Source organism: Panthera leo, chromosome A2 (genome assembly GCF_018350215.1).
Source record: "Panthera leo isolate Ple1 chromosome A2, P.leo_Ple1_pat1.1, whole genome shotgun sequence".
In the NCBI taxonomy this organism is placed as follows: Eukaryota; Metazoa; Chordata; class Mammalia; order Carnivora; family Felidae; genus Panthera; species Panthera leo.
Window position 1 is genome coordinate 138,506,582 of NC_056680.1, and position 12,840 is coordinate 138,519,421.

Sequence of the window (12,840 nt, forward strand, 5' to 3'; positions counted from 1 at the left end):
AGGACCTTTACATCCTCCCAAATTTCTAAATACTGAGAGAGCAACCCATACCACACAGCAATATTACACCATCATTATGGAAGTGAATCCCTCTCAGGCAAACAAAATTATCAGAATGCATATTAGTAGAAGCCTTAACATAGCATGATTCTTAGAATAATGGCACATTTCTAAGTTGTCTTTCAGAGATGCAAGTATTCTCAAGTGCTTTAGAAATGCTAACCTCTGAAGATTTTCTGATTCACAAGGTACAGTGAAGATGCCTATATTATCAGTTCTTGATAAAAGCAGAAGGGTAGAAATAAGAGGAACTTCAGAGGCCAGTGGAGAAATCTGGGCATAGTACTGTTTTCCCCCAGAACCCAGCTTGAAAAAGTCAGGCAGACTGAGAAAACATTAATGTTATCAATGTCAGTCTTGTTCAGTGAGTGTGAGAGCTCTATAAATACACATTCACTCACACAACATTCTCTTCATCGACCTTCCCCTCCCCATTTCATATATGAAAGAAAACGCACGTGCTTACTGTCATTTCTGAGGAAATTATTAAGTAGTTGGAAAAGAGGAAAACTATCCCAGGAGTCTTGTGGTTGGGCCTCCAGTGCAGTATCCATATCCACTGTGAATAAAGCCCAAAATTTCTCTGCATGCTCTGCCAATAAATCGGGCCACCAGGCAAATGCCTATAAAAGGATAAATAAATAATGTAAAATTAGATTACTTCTTAGAAACACACACAAATACCCTGCCACCTGAAAACATGTCATTAAAAGTGAAAGTGTAGTAGAATGCTATAAAATAGGATATGTAACACATTTAAAAATAAGTCTACTCACAGAAAAAAGCGATAGTAGAAATACACAAAAACATTCATAAGTAGTTATACTTAAATTATGAAATACATTGTTTTATATTTTCAAATGTTATATATTAAACATGTATTTTTAAAGTGAAGTGATAAATGTCATTTTGCATTTTAATTCTATTTTAGATTTCCTATTTCATTCAATGCCAAATTTGCTTATTTAAAATTTGTGCATAACATTTTTTCTCACGCTTAAAAAATACTACTTTTTTATTTGTAGTACTTTAAAAAATAAATCTAAGGTGTAAAGCTAAAATATACTTTCAAAGAGAGGGATTTCTTAACTCTGATATTAATTAGGTGCTCCAATGGTCTTTGTCTTAACTAGTCTTCCATAGTCTCTCTGATGCCCAGCATTTTAATTTTGCAGGTCTTGGCATTGTACATATGACTATATATGTGAATATTTTAATTTCTGCCTCTTAATTAGACAGTAACACTACAAAGACAAGTCTGTATATGTTCTATTTATTATTTTATAGTCAGCTGGGCATTTTCTAGTGCCTTTTAGGTCATGGCAATATTCACTTTAAAAAATCTGCTGTTTATATGAGTGAAAATAATATTTACTTTCTAGAAAGTTCTTGAAAACCATGTGGTCTGACCATGGACCACAGCACCAAGACTGCCTGCCCATGGAATCCAGCAGCAGGCCCAATCTCCCATGGTCCCTACCAACCAGCCCACCAAGAATCTCTTAATGGGATGATTAGTGAAGGGTTTTCCCTGAGGAAGCCAGTCTGTAGAGAATACAAGAGATGGCTGCTTCTTCATATGTGCAGACACCAACACAAGTCTTTAAGGACCATGAAGAATCAAAGAAACATGATATCAACAAAAGAACAAAATAAAGATCCAGTACCCAACCTAAAGACATGGAGATTTGCAAAGTGCCTGAAAGAATACAAAGGTATCTTTTTTTTTTTTTTAACGTTTATTATTATTTTATTTTTGAGACAGAGAGAGACAGAGCATGAACGGGGGAGGGTCAGAGAGAGAGGGAGACACAGAATCTGAAACAGGCTCCAGGCTCTGAGCTGTCAGCACAGAGCCCGACGCGGGGCTCGAACTCACGGACTGCGAGATCATGACCTGAGCCGAAGTTGGACGCCCAACCAACTGAGCCACCCAGGCGCCCCACAAAGATATCATCTTAAAGAAGCTCAATGAGCTACGAGAGAACACAGATGAACAACTAAATAAATTCAGGAAAACATTAAAAAAATGAGAAGTTCAACAAAGAGACAGAAACCATAAGAACTAAACAAATATTCTAGAACTGAACAATGACTGAAAAATTCAACAGAGAGCTTCAACAGAGTTGATCAAGAAGAAAGAATCAAATCAATGAACTTGAAGACAAGTAATCTGAAGTTTTCCAGTCAGAGGAACAATAACAACAAAAGAGTCAAACAAAGTGAAGAATGCTTACAGGATTTATGAGGTATCTTTGAATAAACCAGTGATAGATATTATGGGAGTCCCAAAGACAGGAGAGAAAGGGAAAGGGGCAGAAAGCCTTTTTAAAAGAAATGGTGGCTGCAGCACCTGGGTGGCTCAATCGGTTAAGCGTTCGACTTTGGTTCAGGTGATGATCTCAGTTTGTGGGTTCGAGCCCCATGTCAGGCTCTGTACTGACAGCTCAGAGCCCGGAGCGCCTGCTTCGGATTCTGTGTCTCCCTTTCTCTCTGCCCCTCCCCCACTTGCACTCTGTATCTCAAAAATAAATAAACATTTTAAAAAATTAAAAAAAAGAAAAGAAAAGAAAAGGAAAGAAATAGTGGCTGAAAACCTCCCAAACCTGGATAGGGAAATGGACATCCACATTCATGAAACCTAAAGGACACCAAATTGCTTGACCTAAAAAAGTCCACACCAGGACACATTACAACTAAACTGTCAAAAGTCAAAGACAGAGAATTTTGAAAGCAGCAAGAGAAAAGTAATTCATCATATACCAAAGCTATCAGATTTCTCAGCAGAAACCTTGGGGCTTGGTGAGAGTGGTAAGATACATACCAAAGCTCACCAAAAGCTATCAGATCCCCCCACCATCTCACCAAAGCTATCAGATTTCTCAGCAGAAACCTTGGTGGCTTCGTGAGAGTGGTAAGATACATACAAATGCTAAAAAAAAAAAAAAAAAAACGCCAACCAAGAATACTCAGCAAACTTGTTCTTTAAAAATGAAGGACAAGTAAAGACTTACCCAGACAAAAGCTGAAAAAGCTCATTACCACTAGACTTGTCTTTACAGATAAGTGCTAAAGGGAATTCTCCCAAATTGAAACAAAGGATGCTAAACATTAACACAAACATATATGAAAATATAGGGGTGCCTGGGTAGTTGAGCATCCTACTCTTGATTTCAGCTCAGGCCATGAACTTGTCATTTTGAGCTCAAGCCCTGCATTGGATTCTGCACTGATGGTGTGGAGCCTGCTTTGGATTCTCTCTCTCCCTCTCTTTCTCTACCCCTCCCCGGCTTGTGCTCTGTCTCTCAAAAAATAAGCAATAAATAAATAAATAAATAGATAGATAGATAGATAGATAAATAAATATTGGGGCATCTGAGTGGCTCGGTTGGTTAAGTGTCCCACTTTGGTTTAGGTCCTGATCTCACAGTTTGTGAGTTTGAGGCCCATGTCAGGCACTGTGCTGACAGCTCAGAGCCTGGAACCTGCTTTAGATTCTGTGTCTCCCTCTCCCTCTGCCCCTCACTCACACGCTGTCTCTGTCTCTTAAAAATGAATAAACATTAAACAACAACAACAACAAAAATATATGTGAAAATATAAATCTCACTAGTAAAGGTAAATACATAGACTAATAGTAATATAATACTATAATAGGGGTGAACAAATCACTTTTAATTCTAGTATAAAATCTAAAACAGAAAAGTATTTAAAAAAATTTTTTTTAATGTTTATGAATCCGAAGCAGGCTCCAGGCTCTGAGCTGTCAGGGCAGAGCCTGACACGGGGCTTGAACCCACAAGCCGTGAGGTCATGATCTGGGCCGAAGTCAGACGCTCAACCGACTGAGCCACCCAGGAACCCCAGGAAAGTATTTTTTTTTTTTTAAAAAAACCTCTGCAATTATTAGTTTATTAGTATCACCCAGGACTCAGATGTTCAGTATTTCTCCTGAAATTACACAAAAAAATTCAAATTGAAAGAATCCAAGTCAAAATTATATAACAAAACAGCACTCCACCACAAAAGCCTGTAAAATTGCATACAAGAACACTATTTTAAAACACTGCCACTTTAAGAGAATGATAATCTCAAAAACCACAAAATTGCCAAGTTCTTCCCTAAACTGCTAAGTAGATAAATATGACTCTAATGAGTGAGTGTGGGTTTTGTAAAGAAAAATCAAATCCAAATCAGATAACTCATACTGAAATACAAAGATTTAAGTGTCTACTTCCTTTAGGTCTATCTGATTTATATAAAGAAGCAAACTATGGTATAGGTTTTAAATGTGCCATACATTTTAGAAGTTGGCCCAATGAATTAAAAATACCTTTAATGGAGCATCAAGCTTCCTAAGAAATCCCTATGTACATAAATAGAAGGCATTTACAGTCAGCACTTTTTTTTTTCCTAGAGCCTTTGCTAGATCTAATGTCAACAAAAATTTTAATATGGCAGTCTTGTATTTTAAGCTCACACTTTTGGGGATACATTCTCAGGTCTTCTTTAACGTGGGAACTACAAACATAATACATAGTAAGGGGAGTTAAAGAACATAGAGTCCTCATGTAAATGATTAGAACATACTTATCTCCTAGTCCTTCAAGGATAGACTTTCAAAATGTTTGAGTCTGTACTAATCCCATGCTTTGAAAAGACTGGTTACTCTGCTTTATAAATGTAACTGGGCTATGTGAAGTCTGATGTCAACTGATCAAGATGTTAAGTTTCAGTTACGGACAAAAACTGTCTGAATTCAACTTTTATTACCCCTCATCATGAGTACGAAGGGTGTTAACAAAAGTTTTTTACCATAAAAAATTTTTTAATAATGACTATTACCAGAAAAATTTGTTAATGGATACACAGTATAGAAGAAGTCAATTCTCACATCAATGGCATAACGTAGGCGTGTGTGAGTGGGGTAAGTAAAAGTGTAGTGTTTTGGTATGTAATTAAATTTAAGTTGTTACCACTGTTGAAAGGTGTGGAATCCAATTAAAAGGTAAATCCTTACCTAAGAATACTTACTTTAAGTGTAAATGAATTAAACTCCCCAATCAAAAGACACAGACTTTATAAATGAATAGAAAAAAAGGTCCAATTCTATGTTTATGAGACTTTAGATTTAAGGACACACATAGGCTGAACGTGAAGGTATTGTAAAAGATATTCCATGCAAATGGTAACCAAAAGAGCAGGGGTGGTTATACTTACATCGAACAAAACAGACTTTAAGTAAAAAACTGCCGTAAGAGAAAAAAAAGTGGGTCACTATATAATGATTAAAGAGTCAATTTACTAACAAGAAAGAATAATTATAAATATATATGCACCCAAGCTCAGAGTACCTAAATATATAAAACAAACACTGACACTCTTAAGGGAGAAATAGAAAGCAATACAATTATATTCGGAGACTTTAAAGACTACAGTGTCAATAATGAATTGATCTCCTCCACACAGAAAATTAATAAGGAAACAGCAGACTTGAATAACACTTTAGACCAAACGGACCTAAAAGAACATATAAAGAACATTCTACCCACCAGCCAGAGACTGCACATTCTTCTCAAGTACACACAGAACAATACCCAGGAGAGATCCCATACTAAGTCACAAAAAAATTCTTAACTTTTGAAATCACCCCAAGTATCTTTTCTTACAACAGTGGAAGGAGATCAGAAATCAGTAACAAAAGGAAGACAGAAAAATCACAAATATATGGAGATAAACAAGATACTCTTGAACAGCCATTGGGTCAAACAAAAAATCATAAGGGAAATAGAAAATATATTGAGACAAACAAAAATGAAAACACTATATACCAAAATTTATGGGATGCAGTAAAAGCAGTACTAAGAAGGAAGTTTACAGCAATAAACACCTATATTAAAAAGTAGAAAGATCTCAAATAACAACCTCATGTCACACTTCAAAGAATTAGAAAAATAACTAAGTCTGAAGTTAGGAAAAAAACAAAATAATAAAGATTAGAGCTTAAATGAAATAGAAAATATGAAGTAATAGAAGATATCAATGATACTAAGTTAAATTTTTAAAAAGATAAACAATACCAAGAAAACTTTAGGCTAATAAAAAGACGATGCAAATAAAATCATAAATGAAAGAGAAGGCATTAAAACCAATGCCATGGGAATAAAAAAGATCAAAAGGGACTATTACCCAATGATATCTTGAATATTACACCAAAAGCACAGACAACAAAAGCAAAAATACATAAATAGGACTATATCAAACTAAAAAGCTGCTGCATGGCAAAGGAAACCATCAACAAAATGAAAAGGCAACTTATGGAACGGGAGGACATATTTGCAAAGAGTTTCTCTGATAAAGGGTTAATATCCAAAGTGTATAAAGAACGCTACAGCTCAATAGCATGAGAACCCAAATAATCTGATTAAAGGATGGGCAAAGACCTGAATGGACATTTCTCTGAAGAAGATTGACAAACGGCCAACAGCCATATGAAAAGGTCCTCAGCATCATTAATCGTACTTTGATTTTCGAATGCAAATCAAAACTACAATGAGCTATCACCTCACACCTATCAGGATGGCTATTATTAAAAAAAAACACAAAAGATAAATTTTGTTGAAGATGTAGAGAAAGGAGAACTCTTGTATACTGTTGCTGAGAATGTAAATTGCTACTGCCATTATGATAAACAGTATGGAGATTTCTCAACAAATTAAAAATAGAAGTGCCACAGATCCAGCAATCCTATATCTGAGTATATCTGAAGGAATTGAAATCAGAATCTCAAAGAGATATCTGCATTGCCCTGTCCACTGAAGCATTATTCACAATAGCTAAGACATGGAAGCAATCTAAATGTCCACCAGCAGATGAATGGATAAAGAAAATAGGGCATTGATATACAATGGAAATTCCTTTAAAAAGGAGGGAAATCATGCCATTTGCCACAACCTGGTTAAATCTAGAAGATGTTATGCTGAGTGAAATCTACGCTAGTCAAATCCTTAGAAGCAGAGTGTGGAATGGTGGATTCAGACGCAGAACGGCTGGGGGGAGTGTGAATCAGGGATGCATTAGTGAAAGGTGCGAAGATTTCATTATACGAGATGAACAAGTCTTAGAGATCTACTGTGCAGTACAGTGCCTAGAGTTAACAGTGCTCTGTTACATACTCAACATTTTGCTTCGAGGCTACATCTTGTGTTAAGTGCTCTTATCACACTCACACAAAAAAATAATGTGGATTTGTCTGGCTACGGTATCTCAGTTCTGTTTTAATTTGCATTTCTCTAATAATGAATGGGTTTGAACATTTTTTCATATCCATAAGGGCTCTCTTTATACTGTTTTTAGTGAATTGTTTTTCAGGTCTTCCCCCCCCTCCCCAGCCTAGAAAAAAAATTCTTTATTAAATAAAGTCTGTACTCAACGTGGAGCTTGAACTCACCACCCCAAGACCGAGAGCTACATGCTCTATCTACTGAGCCAGCCAGGAGCCCCCTTTCTCCCCCTTTTAAAATATACCTTTTGGTAGTGTGTTAACCAAATAGATACAAAATATTTACACTTCTGTGATACAGAAGTTTCCATTAGTTTCCCAATTAGAATTAATCACTTAAAAAGGATTCATCATGGGGGTGCCTGGGTGGCTCAGTTGGTTAAGCCTCCAACCTCAGCTCAGGTCATGACCTCATGGTTCGTGAGTTCGAGCCCCGTGCCAGGCTCTGTGCTGACAGCTCGGAGCCTGGAGCCTGCTTTGGATTCTGTATCTCCTTTTCTCTCTACTCCTCCCATCTCTCTTTCTTTCTCAAAAATGAATAAACGTTTAAAAAAAAAAAAAAAAAAAAAAAAAAAAAAAAAGGATTCATCATGCTATAGCCAGAGAAGTCAACGTTTACTTTCAAGAACTTTCTAAGAACATGTGATACATGGTTGTAAAACTTCATTTAATTTCTTCAAATGTAAATTAGATTAAAACCACATTAAGTGTCAAACCACAAAACAAAATGGATTATAAAATATCAACCCATTGGGTATTTTCTTAAAAACTTGTATCACAAGATAATGTCCAATTTATTAATACAAGTATTATTTTAAATGTTTTATTTATTTTTGAGAGACATAGAGACAGAGTATGAGTGGGGGAGGGGCAGAGAGAGGGAGACACAGAATCTGAAGCAGGTTCCAGGCTCTGTCTGCACAGAGCCCAATGCGGGGCTCCAACTCACGAACCATGAGATCATGACCTGAGCCGAAGTCAGATGCTCAACTAACTGAGCCACCCAGGCGCCCCACAATTTATTAATACAAAACATCGCCATGTAATGAATTAATGGATGGCAAGTGTAAGAAAACATTGCCTACAGGAAGAATACAAACAGATGTGAGAGTTAGGGACATTTAATGCCCAGCTCGGTGTTTAGGACTTGAACTTTGCTGCTACAAATATATAAACGTGAAAAACTGTTGGAAATGGTATGCTTTATGTCATGAGCTATTGCTCTTTCAAAATATTATCTTTGAATACTTTTTAACTATCTACTTAAATGGGTATGTGACAGGGGCGCTTGCGTGGCTCAGTTAAACGTCCGACTTTGGCTCAGGTCACGATCTCATGGTTCGTGGGTTGGAGCCCCACATCCGGCTCTGTGCTGACAGCTCAGAGTCTGGAGCGCGTTTCAGATTCTGTGTCTCCCTCTCTCTCTGCCCCTCCCCCACTCACTCTGTCTCCCTCTGTCTCAGAAATAAATAAACATTAAAAAAAAAAGGGTATGTGACAAATAATATAAAAGTAAAAAATAAAACAGTGTCATTTCATTACATATGTCTTACTCCTATCTTTTAGAGCTACAGCAATGACTGACATAAGAGGAACCGGAGATTCCTGACTCTAGGTGCAGCAGGATAGAAACTCGAGCAAAAATGCGGTGCTGCAGAGGGACCTCTGGTCTTACTTGTAGTTCACAACCAGTACTTTCACAAAAGATTAAAATTTTTAATCTCAAAAGATTAAGAAAGTAACCATCATGTTATGTCAAGGATTATTTCAAGACTCAGAAAAATTTACAGAGCTCTTTTTAAAATGGACTTGGAAGACAAAGCCACAGTAGGGAATGAAATAAAATGGAACAGAATTTTATCTAAAAAAAAAAAAAAAAAGTAACTTCAGGATGGCAAGATTTTGCGATCAACTCACAATTTTCATTATTTTTACAGAAGTGTACTTCTGTGTCTCAAACTGTATTCCTGATGAATGTAAGCCAATCTGTGATGAACGCTTCCTGTTCTCCTCAGACGACCAGAGAAAGCTTTAAGCAATCACAGTCTTTGAAAAGAAAAAGTAAGGGTCACAGGCCGTTACCTTGAGAACAGAGTGGTTTCTACACCTACCCACTTACTTTTTTGCCATCCCCCTAGGTGGCAGTCATCCCACCGTGGACTGTAAGAAGAGAGGCTGTACGATGTCCTCCCTCAAGGACCACTTCACGGAGGATTGTGGAGGTTCCATGGCATCAAGATCTCCACCAGGGAGGAGGAAACCCCACTCAGAAATGTAGCCATCTGAAGGGCACCAATCAAGTCATGATTACCTGGGTTAAAGTTATCTTAGCATTAGAGCTAAGCCACTAATTTTTGTATATGACATGGCAGAGGCAGAAGGTAATGCTGAATTGTTTAAGAGGAAAATACAAAACTTGATTGTAATCCTTCAGCCATACCATTTCTACCAACATTCTAACAACAAAAAGATCTTATACAGTGAAAATGATGTATGTGACAAGGTGACAATACTTTGAAAGCTGTGTTTGTTTTCTAAGCACAGTTGAAAACAGTGCAGGTAAGAATGGACACTGAAACTAGGAGTACCAAGCTTTTGCACTTAGTGGTGAGACTTGAGTGCTCATGGACAAATCAGTTCCCTCGGTGAATTTCCATTTCCTCTTCTGCAAATTGGCAATACTTCTCCTCACCTCCCTTATTTATTTTTTGAGAGAGAGAGAGAGAGAGAGAGAGAGAGAGAGAGCGAGCGCGAGCAAGCTTGGGAGGCACAGAGAGAGAGGGAGAGAGAGAATCCCAAGCAGGCTCCACACTCATCACGGAGCCTGATGTGGGGCTCAATCCCACAACCGTGAGATCATGACCTGAGCCAAAATCAAGAATCAGATGTTTACTTGAGCCACCTAGGCACCCCTATTATAAAGGCTTTTTATACATTATATTATTTGATCCTCAAAACAACCCTTCCAGAAAGGTAAATGGCATAATTATCCTAGCTTTCTAAGTTAGCAAACACAGAGAGTTTACAGAACTAGCCCAAAGTCATGTACTTCGTAGGTGTCAGAACAATAACTTGAATCTCAGTGAGCTGGAGTATAGAGACCAAGCTCTTACACATGTAGATGCTTCTTAATCAACAATACTTGTCCTTCTATCTGTATGTCTATCATGTTGTGCAGATCAGACCACTGTTAATGTCCTCTGGTTTTTTCTTGCCAGAACATCTATTAATATTCCTTTATGTCTTTTCTAATTTATTTGAGGTCAGAGGCTTTTGATTAACTTTACCCTAAAAAATATAGTTAAAATTTATAATTTGCAAAAAAAAAGATAACTGCATAAATGAGCAAAAGACAGTGAATCTGATTTTGAAATGCACTATGTGCTCATTTTTTTTTCCTCAGGAAAAGATCAGTTTGCAATCCTGTATTTTATGGACAATCTTGAAAGCTCTGGAGACAAGTCTAGTGTCTGGAAGATCCCCCAGCCCCAACATACACATACATAGAGAGCAATGTAACACTAAGGGGCCATATTCCAGAAATACGTACGCTCTTTTGAGGAACCAGTAGAATGGTCTAGAGGACGACACCTAAACCACTGTCAACCTAGCCATAGGTTTTTTATGGCTCTTTGGATTCAACAAAATCTCTCCCTCATTGGATTCATACAGGAATATAAATATTGAAATAATCAAGAGAGAAGGCAAACTGAAAATATTTCAAAGCATATCTTAGGGGAAAGTACTTTTCAGAGGAAAGTACTACTCTTATTATTATACAGTATTATATACATTATATACACACAGTATTAAACATTACTAAATAATTAACAGACATTTTTGGTAGGCTATTGATGTTCATGGAATTCCATTTGAGAGTCACTGCAGCAAATGGAACTCTGTCTCTATAACTTTGCCATCTGAAAGCCACTTGCTGGTTATCTTCTTTCAAAATAAGGGACATTTGTTGGACCAGAGGCTAATCTAACCCAATAGTAAAACCGCTCTAAAAAATGTTGGTTTATCTCACTGGCTATCGAGATACAAATACTACGTAATTAATACTAACTCAACGGTTGAGATTATTGTAGTTTAGTCAGTAGTCGGTAGTAAGCAGATCTCGTTCATGAACAAATAACCGTACTTTAAGATGCTCCTTGGATGTGCATGTTAGTGAGAAGAGTAGGGTCACACACAAAGCGGCAAAACAAATGGAGAAAAAAATCAAATACCCTCTCTCTTCATGTTAGAATCCATCCAGAAACATCATCTGGTTCAGATACTGATGTTCATATGAGTGAGTGTATGCACAAATACGTGTGTCCACCCTGAACTCCTTTCCTGTCCTGCCTCCGTTGCCGGAGGAAGAGCCTGGGACACAGCCAGCTGAAGCACAAGAAGAATCGCCGATGTGCAGTGAACTGAGAGCTATCTGTGCCACAAATACCAAATTACTGCCAACATCCTTTTTTCTTACAGTGTCCCTGATATGATGGACAATATTACATTTCGACGATTTCAGCGACCTTAAATCTAGATCCTGCTGTAATCATGAGCAACAAAGGAACAACCTGAGCTGTGGTTGCACTGATGATGTTTCTTCTCTCCTCCCATCTACTGATATTTTCAGTACTCCACTCCCTTAGGCAGAGTCCTAGGATCCACCAGACAGCCAGGAAAGGAAGAGAATGAATGGAAAGGGGCATCCCCAGGCTTGCACCATAATCATCCCCTCTATATTGCCATTCCTGCTATGATGCCCAGTATGAAACTTGGCAGCAGACCAGGGTAAGACAACTATTCTGCCCCTCCAGTCAACGAGAAATAACAATGTGGTTCACTGCAAAGCACCCAGGTCTGCAGCCCCATCACTAACCACCTGTGCATTTCTGGCAAGTCGCTCAACCTTTCTGGGTCAGTTTTCTTATCAGTCAAATGGCGCATGTGGAGACGGTGTGCTGGTGGGAGCCCAGGGCTTTCTCCTCAACATCTGGGTCCTCCCGGCATTGTCAAAGTGAGTGGCCTCTGGATGGACAGTTGACAGATCGGTTTGCCTACGTTTCTGGTCAGGCACAGTCTAGGCACTGGAATGTGGAGATAGCCTTAAAGATTTTCTGGAAAGGATCTTAAACTATCTTTTTAAGGAGAAAACAAGGTCAGAAATAAGGCCTCAAAAGAGAAGTGGAGAGGCCATCAGAGAGAAGGGAGGGCTGTTAAAAATGTGAAGAAGTGAAAACTGCTTGACTGGGAAATTGCTGATAGAAACCACCTCTTAGCCCTGAAACTAAATTGCCACTGTGATAGAGGTACAGTAAAGGTAAAAGAAGCCTACACAGGAGCCAATGGGAGGGCTCTGTGAGGCAGACACATTGACCTCCACCAAGGGAGCCAAGCAGGTGCTCATGCGTAGTAAAGAGACTCCAATGTGAACACCCAGCAGAATAAAGATCAGTGCAGAGTGCGGTCTACTAACTTACTCTGGAAATGACGTTAGCATC

At 38.0% G+C, this 12,840-nt stretch overlaps 1 protein-coding gene across 8 annotated transcripts in view; it reads right to left on the bottom strand.

Moving 5' to 3' along the window:
* Positions 1 to 12,840, bottom strand: part of CADPS2 (calcium dependent secretion activator 2) — a 534,192-nt gene that overhangs the window by 79,609 nt on the left and 441,743 nt on the right. For all 8 annotated transcript variants that reach the window (XM_042923255.1, XM_042923240.1, XM_042923248.1 and 5 more), the window contains one exon: positions 527 to 683. In XM_042923255.1, coding sequence (XP_042779189.1) covers positions 527 to 683 — 157 coding nt within the window. The remainder of the gene's footprint in view (positions 1 to 526; positions 684 to 12,840) is intronic.